We start from the raw sequence: 26,364 nt of genomic DNA, 5'->3' as shown, positions 1-26,364 counted from the left end.
ATATATATATATATATTAAATAAATAAATAAACAAATATGCAGTGCATGTGTCTGGGACCAGGTCACATGTAGGTCTCTGATATCGAAAAGGAGATATTCTGGAATCCACCTTCAGTTACCTCGTTAGCATCTATCATAGTAAGACGCAGGACTTGGGCATCTGGGTCAGAAGAGGATGCAAAAGCATCGAGACTGACTGTGGCCTGCTTTTGCTGATATGCTAGAGGAGCTGACATTAGAGCAGTGTCCAGCTTATCCTGGCCGCCAGGGCAACTGTCTCAGTGCCTCTCTATCTCTCTCTCATTGTGAAAGAGAAACTGGAAGAGAAAGTACCAGCAAAGATCACAGAGATCAGAAGTTTGGCTGAGGAAGCATGAAGCTATGCTTGATGGGCAGGTGGGAAAGAGATGGAAACTAACACAATTCTGAGCAAAAGTGGGGAATGCACCAGGGAAGGTGGTCCCAGGATTCATGGGTTGAGACTTAAGAGCCCCTCACTCCTCAGCACGGTGGTCTGGGGGAACTCTGAGGGTAGCAAAGGAGCGTGTAGTTCTGTTGAACTTGTCTGAGCATGAAGGCGGATGGTCCAGCCCTGTGTCCAGGTCATGACACTTGGTCTTGAAACGAGCTGCATTCATGATGTGGCGGAGGGGTGTCCACACTGGGCACCTGGCCACTTGGTCTCTGAAGAAGCACTTGGTTGGATTCTTATGCTTTGAGCGGCTTCCTTAATGGCACTCTTAGGGCTGAGGGACTCTCCCAACCCTACTCTGTCCATCTTCACTGCTGCTCCTGTGTAACTCGCCCCCTGCTGTTCGCTCTAGTAATTGTATGGGGTGACTGCTTGACTTCTCTCAGGTGCCAGGTCAAGTCTGTTGCTGATCACTCAGCTGTTCCCACTGAGAGGGTGACTGGGCACAGTGTAAGGCCAAGGCCAGGCTGAACTCTGACTTCGAAACAGCGGTCCAGGCCTAGGCGAGGATGTTCTGCCATGTGCCTCCATTCACACATCATCTCCAGGCCCAGCTTTGGTGTTTGCTGAGCACTCACCTGCATCTTCTCCAGTGTGGTTTCTCCTCCTGCTGTATACGTGAGGGTCTGAGGGCCCCCCAGTAGCAACTGCCTGAGGTCACACAGTGGCAGCACCACCAGAATTGTTCTTGGGGGCCTTGAGTCAAGTACTGTTGTTCCCTGTTTTACAGCATGGTCCCACTTATGGGTCACCTCACCATCTTTGTATCCTTTACCTAAAAATAGGATGGGTAAAAGTGTAATGCTATGCAGTGTGTTACCAATTGATGTAAGTTAATCATACCCATACCTGGTGGAAAGAAAAGGTGCTGTGGAGTCTGGGAATGGTCACTTTGAGTATTTTCCAAACCTAATTAGGAAATGCAAAATAGTCCTCTGTTCCACCTTTTCTTAACCCTGCATGCATGCTCAGATCACCTAAGGAGCTTTAAGATAAACAGAAAAACAAAGCCAAGCCCCTACTCAGTCCAGTTAAGTTCACTCCCAGCTTTGGGCAAATTAACAGACCATTGTGACCACATAAGTGCAGCCAGAGGGGGCACTGTTCCCTCTAATATGCAGCCCGGCTGAGGCACCAAGGGCCACAGGAACATTAATGACCTAGAGTAAGCATGTCAAACTCAAAGGCTAACACAGGCCAAATAAGGCTTAAGTTTATATGGGCTGCAAAAAAACCAAAAGCTTCAATTTTCATAGAAACATAGGTTTATTTCAATAGAGACATGCTGAATACAAAGGGCTGAAATAAATGAGTAATCGTTAACAAAATAATGGAACATTTTAATAAAAATTAATATTTTTCCTTGAACATTGACTTACCAGACACTGAATAACTGCACAAATTAATAAGTGTAATGCAACTAAACCTATTTTTCTTGTTCTCCGAAAGCGAAATACTTCCTGTTGCGCACACCGAACAAGTCAGTCCAAAACTAATGACGTGGTAATCAGCTGCTAAAATATTTGCTGCTAGTATTAGTGGAGAGAAATGTTGTGCCTTCGCGTAAGGGAAATGAATGCAACACGATTAGAGTAATCGGTCATTGGAACTTTGTAGTTCGTTATTAATAATTATGTATAATAGGATATTGTAAAAATGAAGTTACGAAATTTTTATTAAAACGTTTCTTACTGTTATATTGGCTGGGCCGCAAAAATACTCATTGTGGGCTAAGAATTTGGCATGCTTGACCTAGAGCAGTGGTCGGCAAACCGCGGCTCACGAGCCACATGCGGCAGGCTCAAATACCATGTGCGGGCGCGCACATACAGTGTGATTGAAACTTCGTGGCCCATGTGCAGAAGTCGGTTTTCGGCCTGGACGAGTCTATTTTGAAGTGGCGTGAGAAAACTCAAGGGGCCAAAGAGCCTCATGTGGCTCGCGAGCTGCGGTTTGCCGATCACTGACCTAGAGCAATGGAGACTCAGTACATCTCCTGTGTATTATTTGAGGTCAGGAGATGATGCTGGGATTTTTTTGTTTGTTTGTTTCATATTTTTATTGATTTCAGAGAGAGAAACTTCGATGATGAGAGAGAATCATTGATCGCTGTCTCCTGCATGCCCCCTACTGGGGATTGAGTCTACAACCGAGGCATGTGCCCTTGACCGGAATCAAACCCGGACCCTTAAGTCCACAGGCCGACTCTCTATCCACTGAGCCAAACCGGCTAGGGCATGATGCTGTTTAATGTGACCTTTGCAGGCTACATCTTTCACTCTGTCCTTTTTTTCTGATTTTACTATCAGATTGTAAGTACTGTGGCCTTATGATCTGGCAGATGGAATCTGAATTGTTTTCCCTTTATTTAGGGACGGGCGTGTCTTAGGTGTGCTGGAGGTGTCCCGATCCATTGGGGATGGGCAGTACAAGCGCTGTGGGGTCACTTCTGTGCCAGACATCAGACGTTGCCAGCTGACCCCCAATGACAGGTAAAAGTGCCCGCTAGAGGCATGGGCATGCACACATGTGGTCTATCTATCCCCAACTCTTCTGGCTTGTAAGGAGCTGTATCTTGGGCACTATGTTAGGCCCTGGAGGTGCAGAGAGATAAAATACAGTTCTACGGTTCTGCTCTAGTAGGCCACACAGTCTGGTAGGGGGCACTCGTGTCCTAGGAGTATGGGCTGCTCTGGGAGCCTGGCAGTGGGGAGTGGGGGGAGTCCCTGTTGGAGGAACAAGAGGGTTTTCTAGTAGAGGAAACACACAACGAAGGCATTAAAATGGGACAGTGTGAAAGGGTGCCAGGCTGCTGCCGGTGACAGATTGATAGTTGAATGGTGGCAGGGAATGTGGGTGAAAGAGATGATGGGGACCGACTGAGTTCCATGCTGAGGAGTTTGAATTTTAGCTTCTCATGATGGAGGGTCATGGGCGATTTTTAGGCAGACGAAGCTAGGTTGAGAAAGACGGTCTGTTCAGTTGTCCATCGCCATTCTAAGCTACCTGAAGATGAGGCACCACACTGCCTGGCTGCCTGCTGGCAGGAAGCCCTAATTGTTGGGGTTTGGAGCAGGATGGAGCCCAGAGGCTCATTAGGATCTGGTGGTGTCCCTGGCTGAACTAAGGCAGTGGTGCAGAGGAGAATAGGGAAGAGCTCAGAACAAGGGGCTCACAAGACTGAGTGATGAGGGAGGTGAGAAAGGCTCATTGATCAAGCTGCAGCCTTGGGGGTAGGAGCTCTTCTAGAGCATGGCTCTGAGCCCTGGTCTCCGTGCTGCAGGTAAGGAGCCCTACTTTGATCTTCCCTGCTCAGCCTCCCTATTCTCCATGCCTGCCTTCAGCACGCCATGCTCTTGCTGACCCTAGGGTCTTGGGACGTGTTTCCACCAGCCTCTCCTCTGTTTTTCTGAGTGATGCCCCAGGAAAGTCTTGTCTGCCTGCCGCCAGACCAGGCCCCTGCTGTGTGATATGCTAGCCCCCTCCACTCTGGGTGGTTGTCACCTCACTGGAAGGGACAGGAGCCTTCTGGGACTTGTGCCCCACTGTCCCAGGCACAGACTAGGTGCTGGTAAATACCTGTGGAATGAATGCTCAGTCAAAAGAGGAGAACTAAGACCTGGGTATGACTGAGAAAAGAGAGGTGGTTAAAGCCGTGGGGAGCATTCCTTGCTGCTTGGAGAACTAAAATCTTTATATCTGAGCCACCATTGTTCAGAAGGACTTTCCTTGGGAAGCCCAGAGGATGGGGGTTTTGATAGGGAAATAATCCTGTTTTCAGACAGTGAAAGTGTGTGGTTGTCCTCCTGGAGCCTTGGACTCAGCATGGCTTCCAGGATGTTCCATTTAGGTCTAACCACTAGTTTTATGTCTTCAGGAAATGGCTCAAGGCAGGTGGCGATAGAAGTTCTGTGTATATTTACCATAACACCTGATGCTTTTACTTGGTGATACACCTTTTGCGTTTATATAAGAAAGTGCAGTACCTACCTAATGTTTGAATTCATACTTTCAATGTTGGTGACCAGAAGGCTTGTCCCAGCTACAATTATTTTTAAATAGTTTTAGTCTTTGTCTCATAGAAGTCAAATTACTTTTTAAAAATTCTTAGCTTTTTCGTAGTTGGACAAGTTGTTTCTTTTTCCTCTGTTACTGTCCATTTTATAGAGTTTGCTGTTAAAACCCATTTACATTTCTTCCCCGTATTGTAGGTTCATTTTGCTGGCCTGCGACGGCCTCTTCAAGGTCTTTACCCCAGAAGAAGCTGTGAACTTCATCTTGTCCTGCCTCGAGGTAAGAAATTGCACAAGGGAGTGAGTGCCAGTTGTCCAGCTGCACCTTACTGACACCCCAGTTCTCCCCTACATCCCCATTGTGGGGGATATCCTTGTGTGCATTTTCAATGTCCGGGAGACTGGTCAGTTTGTCCTGCCTGCCCTGATGGAGACTGAGCAATTCTTTCTTATGGTGATGTTGTCTCAGGAGAGTGGTGGGGTGCAGGATTCCCCTATTCACCAGCACCCTTTCCTGCCCGGTAGGATGAGAAGATCCAGAGCCGGGAAGGGAAGCCCGCTGTGGATACACGCTACGAAGCAGCCTGCAATAGGCTGGCCAACAAGGCAGTGCAGCGGGGTTCGGCGGATAACGTCACGGTGATGTTGGTGCGGATAGGGCACTGAGGGCGCGGCGTGCCACTGGCTTCAAAGGTTCATATGTGTGTGTGTGTACACATTATGTGTGTTTCGTGTACTCCTGTGGGATTCCCATGGTTGTAAATAAAAGTTTCTCTTTTTTCTAATCTTATCTCATTACATTTTGAGAAACTCATGACCCTTCAGAGGCTAATTATGTTTGCTTTTGAATATACTCTGATCTTCTTGTTAGGACAGGTGGGTCCCAACCCCAGGGCTAATGGAGCACTCCAGCTTCTTTCAGATTTCCATACAAAAATAAGGTTACAGAACATTTTGTAGCTCAATCCAGGCTTAGCCAGGACAGTAGACTGGTACACAAAGTTATCTACTCGAGAGTGGTGTGCCCCTGGTGAGCTCTCCGAAGCAGCGCGGTGGTTCAGCTTGTTTCTGATTCCTGTGAGAATAGGCACAGTCTGGAGGAAGGGCTCTGGAGGACTGGCTTTACCAGGTCTCCCATCGGGATCCCCTGGGGGTGAAATGTACTTCCCAGATGGAGCAGTCAAGCTACTGTGGAGTGTGGCTTCTGAGAGCCAACTGCGTTGTAAGAATGTGCATTCAGTGAGCTCTGCTGGGCTGAGTCCATCTTCCAGTAACACCTTACAGGGGTACCCTTCTGTTAAAGATGTTCAAAGGGGAAAATGCATGCATGATCAGCCTATCAGGAAGATTAGAAAATACTTTTCAAGCTCTTATTTCTATATAAAACAAGTCATTGGTATTGCTGTAATTACTTTTCTGGAAAGCAGCTCTAAAGTCTTTTTGGGCAAATGCTTGCCTCAGGATGATGTAAGATTTTAAAAACTTGCCATTCAGGAAGCTGTTTTGTAATGTTCTCTGGCCCCCGCCCAGCATACACACATGGTCTTATCACCCAGTCGGTTGGTGGGATTGGTGTCCCTGCTTACAAGTACCTCAGGGGAACATTTTGAGCACACCCTTCCCCAGAGAGTTACATGCCAGGTTCCGTTGCTGCTGAGGAACTGGCATCATTGAAGGAAAGAGCCTCAACATCTCAAATTGGGAAATAAATAATTTGCTCGATAAACGTCCTCCTATAGCAAACTAGGTGTCAACATGTGACTCACATGCCCCTAATTCCCAGCGTGCCACTGTCTCAGAGCTGGAAGAGGCTTGCCACTGTGGCTTCCACTGTGGCTTCCCTGGCAAGTCCCTTCCCCCACCTTCTTCATGGAGTTCAAGCCTCCTCCCCAGCTGGGGGTCATCCCCACCTCACCTCAAAGAGGTCACTCCTCCCTATCCTCAGTGGACCTGGCTTAAAATGGTTAAGATCCTATATTTTAAGGTCTATATTTATTTTTGTATTATCACGTAACAATTCTTAGGTACTTGATCAATTCATAAAGTTAGTTATATAAATATATTTCATCTGACTATACTAAACAATAAATACTCTAATAAATGGCTATAATACTTACGTGGAGAAAATGAAAGAGATCTGTGGCTTTTTCAAGGGTAAAAGATAACTTTCCTAAAATATCTGTGGCTACACCAGCCCTTATCAGAGAGAGAGGGACACAGGACACCAGGCCAGCTGGCACTTCCTAGTAGGGCGGGTGCAGGTCCTACTGAGAATTGTGCCTGTGCCAGGCCTGGCAAGGGGTACAGGGTTTCTTGTTGGGAGCCAGCTGGGAGTGAGATGTTTACTTCTGTGTAGGCTCCTGGGGAAGTCATCCTGAGGCCAGCTAAGAGATTAAGCCATTGTCCCCACAATATCCTATGGTACCAGATTTCATGTGAGCCCATTGTGTGTATGGATGGGTGTTGGAGTAACTTCAGAAGGACCACCTGCTCTGGGACATTCTTGCTCCTTAGATGGAATGTGCTGTAGGCTGACAACTATGTAGGTGCTATCACTGCTGCAGCAGCACGGGGCTTGGTGGTACCCAGCCCTCTCAAGACCAGCTCTTTCTCCGTATGGTCTCCATCTCCACCTGTCTGAGCTTGTAGCCTATTTTCACCTAACTGGAGTGTATGCCTTGAAGAGCTCCAGAACCCAATGGACCCTGCTAGGCTGGGGCGGGGACCAGGGGCTGCTAGCTCCTGGGAAGCCTCTGTTTAGCCTGGTCAGGTGGGTGGGCGGGGCCTTCAAGGATGTTCTCGCTCTTCCATATGGCTGGTGGATCTTAGCAGTGAGTCAGCCTCGGGATGGGAAAGGACCTTGTCTATGAAAAGGTTTACCGCTCCTCTTTGATAAATCATCTGTCTGCAAGTTGAGCGTGCCTGTTAGTTTGTACATGTTAATAAGTGAAAGGAGCTCCTGGAAGCTGGGCCCAGACTCTCTGCCCCCCACCCCATAAGCCCTGTCCAGTGTCTGATGTCCAAGGTTGCTGTACCAAGGGGCCACAAAGAGAGTCTTAGATCCTGTGATCAGTACAGGCCAAAGGCGTGGTTGGGAGGGAGCCCCAGGTGGAGATGGGCACAGTGAGAAGGCTGCTGCTAAAGCCGGCCCTCCATGCAGCTCACGTACCCTAGGGGGCCCTGCAGCCCTGCACAGACTGCCTTGCTCCTCTACACAGGGCACCCCAGCGGGCAGACCGGCCATTCCCGTGCCCGCACTCTCAACGCTAAGAAAGATGGAAAGGGCGGGGCTTGGCCACAGTGAAGAAGCTGAGGTTTTATTTATTTTTTAAGTATATTTTTATTGATTTCAGAGAGGAAGAGAGAGAGAAAGAAATATCAGTGACGAGAAAGAATAATTGATTGGCTGGCTTCTGCATGCCCCACACTGGGAATCGAGCCCGCACCTGGGCATGTGCCCAGAGGAGGAATGAAACTGACCTCCTGGTTCATGGGTTGATGCCCAACCACTGAGCCATGCAGGCCAGGTGGAGCTGAGATTTTAGACAAGCCAATAGGCCAGCTGGGGGCCCCAGGCCTGGGTGCGCTGAACCCTGGTAAAGCTGGATCTTAAAGTCCTTTCTGGTTCTGGGGCAGCAGGTTTGCTTGTTACCTCCCCAGGCTGCCTGGAGTGGCCATCTCTGGGCTGAACTGCAGGGGCCACTGTGGGCAGTTGAATGGGCTTTCTCCTGCATGTGGCCTCTGTCACTCTAACACTGCCCAGAGATTGTTGGGACCCAGCTCGATACTGCTCAGATGCCAAGGAGGAGAGCGCTGAACTGGGAGCCGCCTTGCACAGTGACGAGGGAGCCGCTGGCGTTGTCCAGGAAGACGGAGGTGTACTGCCCTATCTGTGAGAAGGGCAGCGTCAGCCTGGGCACTGGCAGCCACACCCTCAAAACACAGCACCTCTGCCCCGTTCTAGTGCTTTCTTTCCAGCTCCATTGGCCCCTGCGCTTATGGGCTCCTGCAGTTCGCATGTATGAGAGGGAACCTCTGCTCAGGGCCAGCAGGGGGTCGAGAGTCCAACAGGCTTCTGTGCTGCATATGGAGCCTGTAAGGCTCTAACCTTGGGTATGAGGGTGGCCCCGTCCCACAGGCCTGGTGTCTGACCCGTTGGGCAGGGCTATTGTGGGAATGATCAGTACTCTGGCATGGCTGCTCCAGATGTCCACACACCAGCAGGATCCCATCCCCTGGGAACTCCCAAAACTGCAGACTCCAGGGACCCACCCCTCCTGCATTTTAGGACTCCAGGTGCACCGTGAGCCATTTGACTTTGCCCATGTGTTCGGTGCCTGGGACCAGACCAGACCACTAAATGCCTTTCAGCAGCTGGGCCTCCAATCCTGGCTGCTGTGTGAGCTTGGGCAAGTTATTTAACCGTTCTGTGCTTTGTTCCCGTTTGTAAAATGGGAATAGTAGTAGTACCCACCTCAAAGTGCTGTGACAATGAAATGGGTCATTTTTGCAACGCACTTAGAATGAGAATGGGGCCTGCATAGTGCTATTTAAATGTGAGCTGTTGTTCACACATCCACACTGACAGTTTTTCTTTTTTAGTGAATCTCACCTTTGCATGAATTCCTTGACTACTTGCCCCAATCCCCAGTGCTAGAAAGAAAATAACTACATGCCCTGCTTCCTGCAGTGGCAATGGGCTCAGGTGTCATGAGGGAGGTCAGCCTGGGCCCTGGAGCTGACCCCTGTTCTACCACTAGGAGCACCAGCCCTCAGTGTGAGACTTGGGAGGTCTCGATGCCGCTGCTGAGAGCCAGTGGCCCTGTGGACAGAGTGAGGTTTGGGAAAAGGAAACCTAGACATGGCCCAGCTTTGCCTGCACTAGTCTTGAGGGCTGTGGTGGGGCCCCAACCTCTCCCAGGCCTGGAGTTGGGGTGCTGTACCCAGAGCCCCTTAGTGCCCACCAGCACCCCTCCCTGCCAGGTCATCTCAGGGACACAACCAGGTGGTACCCCCCCATGCCCAACCCTGCCCCTGCCCCTGCACCTGCAGATACAGAACACCGTTCACGGAGATGGTGAAGACCTCACTGCTGCTCTGCAGACCTATGACAGCCTCCAGGGAGCTGTGGCCAAAGCAGGAAGAGGATCAGCCAGAGCCTCCACCCCAGACCCCGCCAATGTCACTCACTGACATAAGACCCAGCAAAGTGCCAAGGGGACAGCTATCTCTGATCTTCTGGTGGAGGCAACATCTGAACTGGGCTCCCAAAAGGAGGCCAGTCTCCACAGGACCAGCTGTGCTGCAGGTGCCAGGAAAGGCAAGCCTGGCCGAAGCTAGAGGCAGCTCTGAGGAACCCCACTGCACTGGCTGCTGCAGCTCAGATGGGAGGGGCAGCAGTGCGCCAGAAAGCCGGGTCAGGCCAGTGTGGAGGGCTCTCAAAACCAGAATCAGAAGTTTTGAACTTCATTTATTCCTGTCTTCAACAGCTATTGCCAGCACCCGCCTGGGTCTGTATCTGTTCTGGGTAGGGGGACAGAGGGAGGAACCCCTGCCCTCAGTGCCCACATGCAGTTGGAAGGTGGGCAAGGTCATGTGCAGTGAAGGAAGTTTACAGGAGTTGGTGGGAGAGTTAATGGGGAAGGGTCGCAGAGTGGTCTGGGAATGGCTGAGGTGATGGGGTGTGCCCAGGTAGCCCAGTTAGCTCCTGCTGCTGGGATGGGAGCATTGGGGTCACCCAGGTTGGGGCAGTGAGGATGGAGGAAAGGGCCCAGGTCCAGTGCCCCAAACTGCCTGCACTCCCCGCCCCCACCCACGCGCCCACTCACGTGTGATTTTGGCACTGGGACTCGATGCAGATGAGCAGGCGCAGGCGGTCCCGAGGGTGCTGCTGCTCTGGCTTCCTCTGCTGAGGGAGGGCTTGGGGGAGGGAGAGAGTAGTCAGTGGGTGGAGCTGAGGGCCTCTTCCCAGTCCTCCCCCCACACACTCTGGCACTAGGTCTCACCCACATGCAGCGTGGCAGCAAGAGCATAGAAGCCCCCTATTGGTGCTGTGTACTGGCCGCTGGTCAGGTTCAGGCCCAGGCCACGATAGAAAGCGCCCTCGGATTCAGGCTGTGGAGCGTAGACAGGGTCACCTGGGCCCACCACACCCTCTCCTTGCCCCCCCCTCTCCCCCACTAGGCCAGGACTCACCAGGTAGTAGCCACCAAGTTCATGCAGCGTGCGCCGCTCCACCACCAATTTCTGGCGCAGGCGGCAGTGGAAGGCGTCCCCCACCAGCCGTGGGCTCGTGGCCAGGGCCTCTGTCAGCTCGTCCACCTTGTCCCTGTTCCCTGTTGCCTCTGCATCGTCTGGGGCAGGGCCCAGCTTCAAGCCCTCTCCCAGTGACACCAATTCTGGCACAGAGCAAGTGGAGCCTGAGCCCTCCTTTCCATGCCCCCCACCCCTCAAACCCCTCACAGAGACTCCAGCCTGCCTGGCAGGCAGAAACTTTGCCTCTTGACCCTGCCGCTGCCCCTGTTTCCCTTCACACTTTGGCTACCGGGAAGCTTAGGGCAGATTCACAACCAGTGCCCTTGTTCTCTGCCTTACCTCCCTATCCTACCCGCATTTCCCCCTTCGTGGTGGTGGTTTTTCTGTTTATGGTTTTATTGTATCAGCGAATGCAATCATATCAACCAGCCCTGGTCAACTTTGGAAGGAAGCTGGGTATACATAAATAATCATTGCAACTATACTGGAAATAATATGTAGGTTCTTCAGCCTCTGAAACTGTATGTAACTGACCACTATATTGAATTAAAGTGGGGGAAAGGCTCTGTCACTAGGTTCTTCATAATAAAATTAATCTAGTAAATAATGTGAGCTACCCTTTAGCAGTGGCCACAGTGCAGAGACATCCCCCAGTCCCATAGCTCAGCTCAGCTCTGCTATCTCCCTCTATGCCAGTGGTTCTCAACCTTTCTAATGCCGCGACCCTTTAATACAGTTCCTCATGTGGTGACCCCCAACCATAAAATTATTTTCGTTGCTAGTTCATAACTGTAATTTTGCTACTATTATGAATCGTAATGTAAATATCTGTGTTTTCCGATGGTCTTAGGCTCTACAGCAGCGGTTCTCAACCTGTGGGTCGTAGCAACGAAAATAATTTTATGGTTGGGGGTCACCACAACATGAGGAACTGTATTAAAGGGTCGCGGCATTAGAAAGGTTGAGAACCACTGCTCTATGCCTTCCATCTCAGCTGCCCAGCCTGGGTCAGATGGTGACCTGGTAATGCTAGCCCTGTGCTGCCCCTGTACACGGTCCTCCCTGCCCCACCAGGCAGCCTCCCAAGGGTCTCTGCCAGCAGCTGAGATCTGTTGGGGAGGGGAAGAAGTTGGGGTTCGCAGTCAGGGCCTGTGTTGACTCAGTTGAGCCTTAAATCTCCCTGGTGTCACAGGGAATCAGAGGAGCACTGTGAAAGCTTAAAGAGCCCTGGCCCCCTCCCTGACACTCCTCACTTGAGAGGGGGTATGGGTTCAGATCTCCTGGCCTTTCCTGGACTCGCCTGACTTCCCAGATTGGGTGTGGGTGCTGGTCCCCAAGCACCTACTGAGCACCAAGTGGTTAAGTCCACCTTCTTCTGCAGTGTCCTCCTTACCACACTCCCACCCCCAGCTCCTCACCCTGAGCCTAGCACAGTGCAGGGGCCTTATTGGGTGCTGCAGACATGCTGAGGCCTAGCCTGACTTGGCTCCTCTGGGAGACCTTCCCCAACCCCACTCACACCCAGGAGTATATCCCCACATGGTGTGCATCTACTACCTTCTATCAGCTGCCGGAACTCCTTCACCAGTTCTGATGAGTTGATGGGCCTTGAGTTGTTCAGGAGGACAAAGGTTTGGGGGCATGGCTGGAAGGGAAACTTGGCAGTGAAGACATCTGAATGGACAGGCTGGGAACTATGGGCACCTGCTCTGCAAACTCCTGCCACTAACAGGCAGGCAAAAGGGGCTCCCACTTTGACCTCTGACCTCTAAGGTAGAGGTCAGCTTCTGGGGCCTCAGACTGCTGAGAAGGCAGTAAGGTTCCATGCTTTGGAAGCTGCCCTCCCAGGCCAGGCCAGCCCAGGTCTCCTATAGCAGGATGTAGAGGGAGAGAGCTGATGGGGCTGCCTGGCATTCCAGGGATTCAGGGTAAATTGTAGGAACAGGCCCCAGAGCCACCTGAACCTCTGGCTGGACACTTTCTGTGCTCTCTTACCCCAGGCCAAAGGTAAGAGTCTGCTTGGTGAAGTGCTCAGGGTGTGCCATTGGGGGCCGGCGAGGGGTGTGGTGGGCTGGGGGTTCACGGAGGGCTCACAACTGGAGGCTCCTCGCGCACACATCCTGGCTGGCCTTGCTCACCTCCAACTTCCTGCCTTTGCTCCTCTTGGCATCCTCCAGGTAATTGTGCCTCAGGAAGGCTTTCCAGGTCTCCCAGGGGCCCAGGCTGGCTGTTCTCTTGGTGGTGGACTCCTAGAAAGCATCAGGTTGGTTCCCACACCCTGTCCCTCACAGTGGGTGTCCACCGAGCAGACCAGACAGGACACTTTTCAGGAGGTCATATATAGGACTGGCCTTCAGTGGTGCCCTTGATGCACAGCCCCTGGGGAGGACCATGGGGAATGGGCCACACCATGATCTGGACGTTGTGGGAGAGGAAGACAGGTGCAGAGCTCTGTAGCAGGTGGCAATCCAGCCCAGCTGCACCACCAGGCCTCCTCCAGCTCCCTCATCGGAGAGTTACCGGATGGCTCAGACCACTGACACCCACAGGCAACTGATTACCTAGGTCTCCAGCGATCAGCTGGCCTCCCATCCCACCCCCATCTTCTGAAGTTCCAGAGAACCCAATTTCAGCCCTCAGTCCAGGGCAATTAGGGGGTCTGGGTGGTCCAGCACTGAGATGTCAGGATTTTAAGGCCTGCACATAGGGCGTGACACTGCCCATCCTCCTCAGGACTTAAAGGACATTTGACCCGAGCAAGGACAATGACCGGTCCAGAAATAGCCATTCCCCTGCATACTGCATTCTGACCAATCATGACAGGAAAGTTCTCAGCAGGTACCTTCCAGGGAGAGGTCTGTAGCCCTTTGGGCAGCAGGCCTCAGATTATCTGGGCTCCAGGCAAGGCTGTCAGCTAGGAGAGAAACTGGCCCAAGAGGGCTTAGACGAGGTCATGGGCACCGACTCCAGTACCGATGGAAGGAACCAGCGTTTTAGAGCTGGTCAGGTCCTTTCATCAGAGACAGATCTGGTGGTCTCCCATCCCTGGGCTTTCTTCAGGAACCACTGTGCAGTGGTGAGGATGTGGGGGCTTCTGTGGGAGGAGCCTCCAAGTGTCCAGGGCCCTTGTCTCTCTCCAGCTTTCCCATGTCTTATTGGGAGCTGGGCCCTGGGAGATGCCAACCTGCTGGCTGCTCACCGAAAACAAGGATCTGTGATGCCACTTATAGCCTCAAACTGCCCTCAGTAGAAACACATGGCAGCATTCCACGAGGGCTGCATGAGCATGCCGAGCTGGCCCTCACAGCTGGTCCAGTGTCCTGTGCATGGACCAGATCGGACCCCAGTTTGGTATGGAGAGAGCAGAAACAGGTGGAGCCATGTTGGTCTGGAAACCTGGGAGATGGGCCGTGGTGTGAGTGCGTGTCCAGCAGCTGCCTTGGCTGACGAAGGTCTCCAGCCTCAGGGACTCTCGGAAAGGAGCTGGGGAATCTGGTGCCACCTTGACCCCCAAAGAGGGTCCAAGGCCAGAACCCTGCTTGGAAGCACCCCAGCTCCCCATCTGCTTCCTGGCAATGTATCCCCAACATTTGGTGGCCCTGCCCCTCAGGGGTGTGGTTGACTGGGAGGGGTCTGCCTTCATGGGAAGTAGCTGAGGTGGAGAGACTGGACTTTAGGGAGGACCCTCCCAGGGAGCCAGAAGGGCTGGCTGCCTCCACAGGTAGGGGTGTCCTTGGCCTTGGTGGTTTCAAGTGTGATGCTGAGAGAAGCTCAGGCCTGAGGCCCCACTGCTACTCTATCTTTTGCATGGCCGATAAGCATCTTGATAATGCAGGGACTCCAATCACCTTCCTGTCTGAAAGGCCCCACCACATTGAGGACTCTCCCAACACCCTCCTACCCACCTTCCCCATCCTGATTCCCCTCACCCCTGCTGGGAAAGAAGGAGCAGGGCAGAGCTAGGGGTGACTCCTGCACATTCAGAAGTCATACCTCACTGGGGTTCTGCAGCCCTCACACCTCCTTCCCCCAGACCTGCGGAAAAGTAGTTCCGTTTTTCAAGGGAATTTCACCAAGTAGATTGCGGGAGGGGGTCAGTAATTTGCTCACGTTTCTTTCCAATCCTATGAACATCAAGTTATTTCCATGTATTTCCCAACTACCTTCTGACCCAAAATAAACGGCATATTCCCATGGCCTAATAGAACTTTGCTTTAATGCCAAAGAAAACTACCCAAAAGCCAAGGTCAAGACTGGCCTTTATAATACCCAGCTATGCAGAGGGGTGGCGTCAAGAACCCTTCTGCTCCCTGGAGCCCGGCAAGCTAAGCGTCTTGATCCCCACATTAGAAAGGAGGACACCGGAAGTCAGTCAGGTCCCTGCTTGCGAGGTCCCGGGAGCTAGCGCCCTCCTCTCTTGGTGTGTCCTGGACCTCAGGGAGGTGCGGCCTCCGGGTGGGGAAACTGAGGCTCAGAGGTCTGAGTCTTACCGACAGGCCGGTGGTGGCACGCCTCATGCGGTGATCCGCAGTATGGGCGGGCAGCTCCTTGCGGACGCGGTTTCCTGGGGGCGCACCAGCATCCCAGGCATCCCCGGACCCGAGGTCAGAGGGGGCAGCGACGGTGACGGCCAGCAGGCCGGCGAGGAAGAGCACTAGGCGGGCTCCGGCGGAGGCCATTAAGGCGGTGGGCACCTCTGGACTCGCAGCACGGCGTCTCGGAATGAATCGCTCTCAGGCTCCGAGCCTTATAACACGCTTGAGGCTTGAATCCCCCGCCTCACCCCGCCCACGTCACCGCCCGGCGCCCCCTCCCGGCTGGGGCGTGCGCTGCAGCGGAAGTTTAGGAAGGAGCTGTGGGACAGCACGAGGAGGCGAGAGTGGCGCCGGGAGGGCCTCCTGGGGCTCACGGAAGGCGTCGGGAGCACTCCCTTGTGGTGCCCCTGCTCCAATGCAGGCTTCGGGGTCACTTCCTGCGCACAGTCCAGCACTTCTGCTTTGCGGAGCCCCTTCTCCCCATATTGAACCCTCAGCCCTTTCGACTTACTTTCCCCTGAAAGAAACCGGGACGCCTGCCTCCTCCCAGGCCTGAGGCATTCTTTCTCCCAAGCGCCTCATTGACAGATTGAGCACGTGGAGTGGGAAGACACTCAGGCACCTTTCCCAGAAGGGCGCTCTCCTTGCTGGAGTTGCCTTCTCCCCATGGCTGCGGTGCCCTGAGCACAGGGATGCAAGGTTTTTTCTCTCTCCTTCCTTCCTTCCTTCCTTCCTTCCTTCCTTCCTTCCTTCCTTCCTTCCTTCCTTCCTCCCTCCCTCCCTCCCTCCCTCCCTCCCTCCCTCCCTCCCTCCCTTCCTTCCTTCCTTCCTTCCCTCCCTCCCTCCCTCCCTCCCTCCCTTCCTCCCTCCCTTCCTCCCTCCTTGTGTGTCTCTCTCTCTGTCTCTGTCTCTTCCTTCCTTCCTTTCCTCTTTCACTTAATTTTTTAATTTTTATTTTATTTCTTTTAGAGAGAGAGCAAGAGAGAAACAATTTGTTGTTTCACTTATTTATGCATTCATTGGTTGCTTTTTTAAAAAATTGATTTCAGAGAGGAAGAACTAGAAACATCAATTATGAGAGAGAATCATTGACTGGCTGCCTTCTGCACGACCCCCACTGGGATCCAGCCCACAACCCAGGCATGTGTCCTGACCGGGAATCGAACTGTGATCTCTTGGTTCATAGGTTAACACTCAACCAATGAGCCACGCCACCAGGCTCATTGATTGCTTCTTGTATGTACCCTATATACAGGGATGGAATCTACAACCTAGGCCTATCAGGACTATGCTCTAACCAACTGAGCTACCCACCCAGGGCCGGGATGCCCAGTTCTTCCCAACTCACTCGGGAGCACCTGCAGGGACCTGAAAAGGTGGCACCCAGAGTGAATCCGTTGCCAGAGACAACTGCCCTGCACTGATGGGCATGAACAAGACCTGGGCTTGGAGTCCTGAGCCCTATGGTGACTTAGCAGGGTGTAGGGACAGGCCCCACCAGGGACCAGGCTACCCTCTGCCCACTGGATCAGTGCAGGACACACTGCTGGACAGGTGAAGCATACCCTCCAGCATAAACTCCAGGTCCATCCCTGAGAAGAGCAAGTCCCCCCACCCCCAACTTGGGCTCTTTGTTTTATTGCATACTGTCCAGGTAAGAAATGTTGGAACCTGTAGAGAATTTTTATGAGTTTATTTGAGCCAAAATGATGAAAATTGCCAGAAAGATAAAATCTCAACAAATGGACAACAATGCATCAGAGAATGGCAGTTTTACAATTTATTTTATACATTAGAATCAAAGAAAGAGACGTAAGAGGGGTTACATGAGATCCATTGGTGGTAGATTAAAGGGGCAGGAGAAAATAAATTGTGGAAATCTCTGGGATTGGATAAGGAGTAAAACAGAGAGACACACACTTCTTTCGCATTGGTAGATACAGGGTTGCTAACAACAGTTACAGCACAGAGAACAAAACACAATGAGGAGTTTCGTGTCTCCTGCTCTGGTGCGGTAGGTGTGCCCGAGAAGGTCTGGAAAAGATTACTGACATTCCAAGGGTGTGTGACTTTAGATGCAAAAAAAACAATAGACAGGCTCAGTGGATGTAAAGATGGACCTTTGTCAAGGAAGATGCTACAGGCCTAGGTTATGACCACTGCTATGACCCACTCTTAATTAGGAATTTTGATGTTCAGACTACCTGTTACTTTGGTCTCTGAGTTTTTAGGGCCCACCATGCAGGTCTCCGCTAAGCTTGTCAGGTTTAGTATGTAGTCCCCTTTTCACCCACACTTCCTTCTTTAGGTCATAAATCAATCCAAAGGATGCACTGATGACCAACCACTTGGTTGGATAATGTGTTCCCAGGGTGCTAGGAAGGCTCATTCCTAGGAAGTCTTAGTGTCATCATTTGTCTTGCTGAACAATGGACCACTGGGGATGCGGCAAGACTATAAACTTGATGGAAGTCAACGCCAAAATTTTCTCAAAAGGGAAAGGCAAATAAATGGGAGGCAGTCAGGTGTTATGGGCCTTCATTAAGAGAAAAGCCCTCGTGCCCTAGCTGGTTTGGCTCAGTGAATAGACCATCAGCCTGCGGACTGAAGGGTCCCAGGTTTGATTATAGTTAAGGGCACATGCCCTGGTTGAGGGATTGATCCTCAGTAGGGGGCATGCAGGAGGCAGCCAATCAATGATTCTCTCTCATCATTGATGGTTCTCTCTTCCTCTCTGAAATCAATAAAATATTTTTTTTTTTAAAAAAAAGACAAAGTCCTCTTGCCCAGCCAGTGTACCTCAGTGGTTGAACATCAACCCATGAACCAAGAGGTCACCGGTTCAATTCCTAGTCAAGGCACATGCCTGGATTGTGGATTCGATCCTCAGTAGGGGGCATGCGGGAGGCAGCCAATCGATGATCTTTCTCATTGATGTTTCTATCTCTCCCTCTCCCTTCCTCTCTGAAATAATAAAAAGGTATTTTAAAAAAAGAAATATAAAAAAGCCGTCTGGCCCTAGCCGATAGAGCGTCAGCCTGTGAACCAAAGGGTCACAGGTTTGATTCTGGTCAAGGAGGAATCTGTAAGGGGTCTACATGTACCTTGGTTGCAGGCTCCTCCCTGGCCCAGGCCCTGGTCAGGGCTTGTGCAGGAGACAACCAGTCGATGTGTTTCTCTCACATCGATGTTGCTCTCTGTCTTTCCCTCTCTCTTCCACTCTCTCTAAAAAATCAATGGAAAAATATCCTCGGGTGAGGATTAACAAAATAAAATTTAAAAAAAGAGAAAAGAAACAAGCCATCTGGATCATTTCTAACCTAAAAGCTATCATGATTTAAGTTTTGCTGCCATCTCACTTTCCTGTATTTTGCACCTAGTATAACATTTACTTAGAGTTTGAGGGCACACCGTGCATCTCTTTGGTTTTTACAATCTGACCATGAGATGGGTGGTGTTGTTGTTCTTATTTTAATATGGCCTATCTACTTCCCATTGGAAGCACTCAACTGTCATTATCATTATTAATCTGATTCCTGCTAGTTGTACAATTGGGGACTGTAACTTTAAGGTTTAATCAGGGCCAAGGCTGTAAGAACACAATGGTGTAAATTATTATTACCATCTAAAATTTTCCAGAGTCTAGGAGGACAGTAAGTTTCATATGTATATTTCCTGTGCCTTAGCAGCATTATAGAGGGCCATGTTTTTACAACCACTTCAGCTTCCATCTGAATTAATATAGTTAGTAATTTTTGTTGGGTTAGGGAGTAAGCATCTTCCCATAATTGGGTTCTAGCATTTGTCAACGTTAGAAAAATCCAAACCTGTGGATAATTTTTATGAGTCTATTTGAGCCAAACTGATGACAATTCTTGGGAAGTAAAATCTCAAGGGATTGAGAAAATGCTCCGGATAGTGGCAGTTTTGCACCTTATTTTATAGATTACAATCAAAGGAGGAATCCGTAAAGGGGGCTACATGAAATCCATTGGTGATAGACTAGTGAGGGGGGAGAAAGCAAAGTGGGGGAATCTCTGGGATTGGATAATAAGGCAAAATGGAGGGACACATAGTTCTTTTACATTGGTGGGTACAGGATAGTTAGCTATCAACATTTATAGCACACGGAGATGGTATATTCAAGAATAAGATATCAAGAGGGATTCTGTGTCTCCTGCCCTGGTGGAAGGTTGTGCCCTGAAGGATCTGGAAAAGGAAATAAATCAGACATTTCAAATGTATGTCATCCTAGATGCAAAAGACAACAGGTAGGCTCAGTTAAGGTAAAGATTGACCTTTAAAAAATATCTATTTCTATTGGCTTTAGAGGGAGAGGAAGGGAGAGTGAGAAACATCAATGTGAGAGAGAAACATCAACAGGCTTCCTCCTGCACACTCCCCACTGGGCATGTTCCCTGAGCGGGAATCTAACTGGTGACCTTTCAGGAGGATGTGCCCTGATGGGGCAATGCTCAACTAACTGAGCCACACCAGCCACGGTGATAAAGAATGACCTTCGTCAGAGATGATACTGGCCTAGGACGTGACTACCTGCATGACTACTTGCAATGACTCACTTTTAATTAGGAAGATTTTTTGGTTTTTGTTTGTTTAATCTTCACCCGAGGATATTTTTCCATTGATTTGTTAGAGAGAATGGAAAGGAGGGGGCAAACACAGAGAAAGAAATCTTTTAAAAAAAAATTTTTTTTTTATTGATTTCAGAGAGGAAGAGAGAGGGAGAGACAGACAGAAACATCAATGATGAGAGAGCCTCTTTGATCGGCTGCTTCCTGCACGTCCCCTACTGGGGATCAAAGCCCCAATCCAGGCATATGACCTTGACTGGAATCAAACCTGGGACCTTTCAGTCCACAGGCCAATGCTCTATCCACTGAGCCAAACCGGCTACGGCGAGAAAGAAATCTTGATGTGAGAGAGACAGATCGATTGGTTGCCTTTTGACCGGAATCAAACCTGGGACGTTTTAGTCCACCGGCTGATACTCTATCCACTGAGCCAAAGTGGCTAGGGCTAGTTAGGAAGTTTAAATCTCAAACCACCTTAGTGGTTTCTTTGAGTTTCTGAGTTTGTAAGGCTGCCATGCAGGCATCCCCTGAACTTGTCATGTGGTCCCATTTTGTCCACACATTCACATATAAAATTTCTTTCTCAAGATTCCTTTTCCACTAGTCTTCTACAACTTCCCTTGTCTTTCTTAGTTTCTCTTTTTACTCATTCAGAAATAATATTAGTACAAGCTACTTCCTTTTAACTCCTCTCAAAAACATACACATCCCTTTTCTTCCTTCTGCAATAACATTCCTTCTAAATTTTCCAAAGAGAAACCATAAAAAAAATACTATGGATAATACAAACATTATCTTATACACCTTCAGCAATTATTAACAGTTGGGCTACATATGTAAGGTTTGAGAAAAGCCCAGAGAACAAGTATAACTATTATAATGACCAATATTATTAGTGGACAGGTGAAGACAATCAAACAAATGTTCTGTTATGATCAACATCAATTTTTAGGTATCTAGGTGTTACTGATGTCTTTGGATAGCTATCTCTGATGTCAGTGACTCATCATTTTTTATTTTTTATTTTTTTATTGATTTCAGAGAGGAAGGGAGAAGGCGAGAGAGAGAGAGAGAGAGAGATAGAAACCTGCAACCCAGGCATGTGCCCTTGACTGGAATTGAACCTGGGACCCTTCAGTCTGCAGGCCTACGCTGTATCCACTGAGCCAAACCAGCTAATCCTTGAGAAGTCTTTGATCTCTGCTATAGGTGGAGGCGAATCAGAGATGGGTAGATGTCCATTTGAGGTTGATATCTTTTCCAATAGACAAAATTTCCAGGTTGTAAGTTGTGATCTTTGAAGTCTTTGTTTCCTGGGTGCACACTATGAAATGAATCATTTTCCAATGTATCAATTTCTTTAAGCTGGTTAATAAGTCCTTGACAATAATGCAGAATCTCTCTTTTTTAAAAAAAATAAATTTTTATTGATTTCAGAGAGGAAGGGAGAGGGAGAGAGATAGAAACATCAATGATGAGAAAGAATCATTGATTGGGTGCCTCCTGCATGCCCCCTGCTGGGGACTGAACCTGCAACCCTGGCATGTGCCCTTTCCCTGAATCGAAGGAACTATGACCTCCTGGTTCATAGGTCAGTGCTCAACCACTGAGCCTCAGCAGTAGGGCCAGAATGTCTCTTTTTATTTATTTATTTTTTAATATTTTTATTTTTATTGATTTCAGAGAGGAAGGGAGAGGGAGAGAGAAACATCAATGATGAGAGAATCATTGATCAGCCACCTCCTGCACCCTCCCTCCTTCCCCCCACCCCGCACCACTGGGGATTGAACCCGCAACCCAGGCATGTGCCCTTGATTGGAATCAAACCCAGGACCTTTCAGTCCACACGCTCTATCCACTGAGCCAAACCAGCGAGGGTGAATGTCTCTTTTTAATAAGGTTGGTTCATATGCCCTTCATTTAGATGCATAAGCAACACTAACTGTTTTACAAGGAGAAAGTGTATGTTTACCAAAAGTGGTAGATATCAGGTTGAGGGCGCATCATAAAGAGTGCTTTTTGGCCGAGGGAGATTAAAAGTGTCTGAAAATTTACCTAGCTGAATTGTAATTGTACCATTGGTACATTCCACTAATCCAGAGGACGAGGGTGATAGGCACAGTGAAAATGCTGTAGAATAGGCCATATGGTATAGGTGGGCTGCCCAGTGAATGAGTCCCTTCAGTCAGTGTAACTCAGAGGGAATTCCCCAATTGGAAATGATTTTTTTTCAATAGCAATTTACCTACTGTTAGGACCATTGCTCTCCTGCAAGGGAATGCCTCAACCCAGAAAAAATATGCAAATCATAACTAATACATATGTGTATCACTGAAGAGGTGGCATTTGGATAAAATCCAATTATCATACCTCACATGGAAGTGGGAAATGTCCTTGGGACCTGTGGATTTGACAGATGGAACATTTGCTATACTTTATGAGCTACAGTGGGAGGTTTCCAGTAATATTATTTATTCCATGAAATCTTCAATGAATTAGCTTATGTACATGTTGAAGTATAGGGAGTTGGGCCCCTATAGGTAAGATTGTTTTCTGATTGGGTCCAAACCATATCTGTGTGTCTGGCTCAAAGTTTCCCCCTTTTTGTTGACACGTCCTCTTTCTTCTGCAGTCGTCTGTTAACTGTAAAAGAGTCTTTCACTTATTTGATAGGCAGTAAGAAGCATCCTCAGGTCTGGGTAACTTATCTGTTCAATGCTGTGTGTCTAGCCGCATGATTTCCTTTTGCTCCCATGGTGGCAGCTTCAGAAAGTCCTGTCATTTTGAATAATTGCCAACTGTCTCATTTGCTGTATGACGTCTAATAATTCTGTAAGTCGTTTTCCATTCTTTATAGGCTGACCTGAGGAAGACAAGAAGCCTCGCTGCTTCCACAATATTCCAAAGTCATAAGCTACAGCAAAGGCATAGCTACCATCAGTGTCAATATTGGCTATTTATTTTGCCAATTAATAAGGCTAAGTTAGACCAATTAATTCAGCTTGCTGGGCAGATCTCATTCAAGTAAATAAGAACCTTCTGTTATGTCCACATGTAAGTTATTGCATATCCAGCTCAGTAACACCCCTGCCCATCTTTCAAAGATCCACCTGTAACCAAATTAAGTCAGCATTATCAATAGAAGTTTCCTGTAAACCATTCCAAAGCAAGAAGGTAAGTTAATAAGCAAAATACAATAGTGGATGCTCATCCTGCAAAGAAGGTAGTAAAGTTGCTGGGTTAAAACTGTTACATCGAGTTCAAGTACTATTAGGTGCTGAGAGAGGGGAACTTCATGAGAAGCCAGTCAGCTAACTCAGGAATCTGAGTGTGATGGGAGTTCAGTAGAGATTCAGCCAGTGGAACTTCGATAAGGGGAGCTCGTAACTATCTCTTCCATTTGTTTACATAACAGGTCTATAGCAGAGCTGATTGTCATGCAGGGAGGGAGCCCTTTGGCTACCGAGTCTAGTTGTTGACTGTAATAGCCTTCAGGTCTATGATGATCTCTATGTTTTTGTTATTTTCATGTAATAAGGAAGAACGTTTGTAGGGAAGTTGTCCTAGAGCAGTAGCTAGTTCTTCCTCTGGAGCTTCTTCAGCTTGTTTCCCTTCTGGGTCCTGCTCATCTTGAGAGGTACCTTCTGTCACCTCCACATAGATTCTTAGTCACCTAAGAATACCCAAAATTCAAACTGGAGGGAGAAAATGCCCCTTATTTTTGGAGCTGAACAAACTCAGATTCTCATTTATCTACTCAAAGGTTTTGTTCAGACCTCTCAGTAAGCAATTCCAATTGAAAAGCCAAAATTAAAAAAACAGCCAGCCACCTTTATTTTTCTCCTGTCCCTGCCTCATCTCAACCCTTAACCTTTAGTTCACCTTGAGAATTTTTTTTTTTAAGACTAGCCCAGGGCCTCCTACCTTAAAACAAGGAGGTTCAGAATTCCAAATAAACACCCAGGCCCTAGCTGGTTTGGCTCGGTGAAGAGAGCATCGACCTGCGGACTAAGGGTCATGGGTATGATTCCGGTCAAGGGCACATGCCTGGGCTGCGGGCTTGATCCTCAGTGTGGGGTGTGCAGGAGGCAGCCAATCAATGGTTCTCTCTCATCATTGATGTTTTTATCTCTCCCTTTCTCTACCTCTCTGAAATCAATAAAAAAAAATTTAAAAATAAATAAATAAATAAATAAATAAATAGCAAAGGACTCAAATAAACATTAAAAAAAAAACAACACACAAAAGCTCACCCATGTTCACCCAATGCAAACAGGGAGCAGGTGGGGCACACTGGGTCCAAGTTGGGTCCACAGGGTGGTTCTCGGTGGGTTTCTGGCGAATTTTGGCGACTACTTCGTGTTTATGTAAGAAACGTCCAAACCTGTAGATAACTTTTATGAGTTTATGAACCAAAATGATGACAGTTGCTGGGAAGCACGATCTCAACAGATTGAGAAAATTCTCTGGGGAAAAAACGGCAGTTTTACAGCTTATTTTATACATTAGAATTAAAGGAGAAGACCTAAAGAGGGCTACATTAACTCCATTAGTGGTAAATTAAGGGATGGGAGAAAGCAAAGCGGGGAAATCTCTGGGATTGAAAAAAGTAAAACAGAGAGACACAGAATTCTTTTACGTGAGGGGCGGGTACAGGATAGTTAACTATGCACATTTACAGCACGTGGAGATGTATGCGGAAACAATGAAGAATTCTGTGTCTCTTGCTCTGCTGGGAAGTTGTGCTCTGAGGGGTCTAGAAAAAGGAGATTACCCTGATATTTCAAAGATATATAATCTTAGATGTAAAAACATAATATAGATGGCCTCAGTCCAAGTGAAGAGTGACCTTTGTCAAGGAAGCTACTGCCTAGGACGTGACTGTGGCCATGACTTCTCTTAGATCAGACCATCCTCTGTGGTTACTTCCGGTCTCTGGTATCTGAGTTTGTAGGGACGCCATGCTGGCCTCCCTTGAGCTTGTCAGGCTTAGTATGTGGCCCCTTTTCGTCCACAATGCCCACTGCCTGTCTGTCCCCCTCCCAAGTTAATGGCATGAGGGCAGCACGCTGGGGTCTCTGGGCTTCCCCGCCACGGGCTCCAGCACCTGGTGGCCACACAGTGCCCTTTGTTCAAGCATGGGGCAAGGCACAGCTGAGGAAGGCACTCCTGCGGTCCTGCCATCCACACCAGGGCACGATGTTGGCCTCTTCTGAGAATCAGGGGCCTCACCCTGTCTTATTTCACAGAGGGTAGCACCTGCACCGAAAAGCAGGTGGTCCTGCTCCACCGCCTGGGGCAGGAGCCATGGGTGATGCTGGGCCCCAGGGAATCCTGCATCACCCGCAGTCTCTGCCGCTGAGCCCCTCACGCCCTGTCCCAGGGGTGGCTTCCTGTCCCAGATGGGCAAACAGAAAATGCTCTCACTGTAGAAAAAGCCTGGTTTAGGTGCTAATTGTTCCTTGTGACCCCCACTCCCTACCTGTAGGCTGTGGGGATGCTGATAGAGTTTTTGGGGTGGGGTGTTTAAAGAAAAAGCTACCCTGCCCACCTGAAAAGGTGTGTCCCCAGGAGCCGTGTGCCCAGTACTCTCTGAGGGTGTCTTTCAAAGCAAATTCGGACCGCAGAAGAGTTCTGTCTGTGTCTGTTTAGCAATGAAAAAAATTATCCGTGGGATGAAAACAATTGGAATGCCCATGAGAAACATGGCTTATGGAACTTTTACTTAACACAGTATATGCACTCACTTCATCTGCAAACATTCAGCAGTTTTATTACAAATAAGGACATTTGCTCCCAAGTCTTCGGAGAGTGTCGCTGGAAAGCCCTCCGAGAGGGAAGAATGCCTTGGTGGCTTCTCGTTTCCGGCCCCACGAGGAAGTCTGTTAGGAAGCCTGGTGTTGGACTTGTAATGACGTGTTTGTGTGTGTTGGGGCGTGTACTTTAGTGTTGAATATTAACATTTTGTTCACTTTCCTTCTTTTGGGGAGACTTTATCTGGGACCAGCGGACACTGAGGGTGGATTCTCTTGGCTGAAACCTGTGATGGGCCGGGAGAGTGGGGCTCCCTCGCCCAGGAGATGCTGCTCTGGGAAGGGCCACACCCGGCACCTCATCCCTTCTCACAGGCCCAGGGATGAGCCCAGGGAGGTGGGGGCTTGTCCAGGGACACACAGCCTGGGCTCAGGCCAAGGCCAGGCCCTCTTGCCCATGAGGCACGGCCCCATCTTCACAGACACAGTCTGCCATTAGGGCCCTTCCTATTTTAGCTGGTGTGAGATATGAGCTATAGGATCAGCTCGAAGGTATTTATTTTTATTTTGAAATGTATTTTTATTCATTTCAGAGATGCAGGGGGAGAGAGAGAGAGAGAGAGAGAGAGGGGAACATCAATGATGAGAGAGAATAATTGACAGGCTGCCTCCTGCATACCCCCTCTTAGGGCTTGATCACACAACCTGGGCATGTGCCCTGGCCAGGAATCAAACCGTGACCT

The 26,364-nt window shown here is 49.3% G+C and overlaps 2 protein-coding genes across 18 annotated transcripts in view; one reads left to right on the top strand and one right to left on the bottom strand.

Moving 5' to 3' along the window:
* Nucleotides 1-11,311, top strand: part of ILKAP (ILK associated serine/threonine phosphatase) — a 37,902-nt gene extending 26,591 nt beyond the window's left edge. For 15 of the 17 annotated variants that reach the window (XM_080670447.1, XM_080670431.1, XM_080670441.1 and 12 more), the window contains 3 exons: nucleotides 2,846-2,965; nucleotides 4,685-4,766; nucleotides 5,012-5,276. In XM_080670447.1, the coding sequence (XP_080526573.1) occupies nucleotides 2,846-2,965; nucleotides 4,685-4,766; nucleotides 5,012-5,152 (343 nt within the window). In that variant the 3' untranslated portion in view covers nucleotides 5,153-5,276. Of the gene's footprint in view, nucleotides 1-2,845; nucleotides 2,966-4,684; nucleotides 4,767-5,011; nucleotides 5,277-9,538 lie in introns of those variants that run through there. The other 2 variants (XM_080670442.1, XM_080670440.1) reach the window with 2 other exon arrangements.
* Nucleotides 8,278-15,420, bottom strand: ERFE (erythroferrone; the record flags this gene model as incomplete). Its single annotated transcript, XM_080670448.1, has 7 exons — nucleotides 8,278-8,376; nucleotides 9,533-9,611; nucleotides 10,315-10,405; nucleotides 10,492-10,884; nucleotides 12,299-12,386; nucleotides 12,880-12,990; nucleotides 15,232-15,420. The coding sequence occupies 7 exons, from the start codon at nucleotides 15,418-15,420 to the stop codon at nucleotides 8,278-8,280; spliced, it is 1,050 nt and encodes a 349-aa protein (XP_080526574.1).
* Between the last annotated feature and the right edge of the window lie 10,944 nt (nucleotides 15,421-26,364).

The sequence above is a fragment of the Plecotus auritus genome (assembly GCF_963455305.1).
Source record: "Plecotus auritus genome assembly, chromosome: 5".
Taxonomy (NCBI): domain Eukaryota; kingdom Metazoa; phylum Chordata; class Mammalia; order Chiroptera; family Vespertilionidae; genus Plecotus; species Plecotus auritus.
The sequence above is the reverse complement of the archived record's forward strand: the minus strand, read 5'-3'. Positions and strand labels throughout refer to the sequence as shown.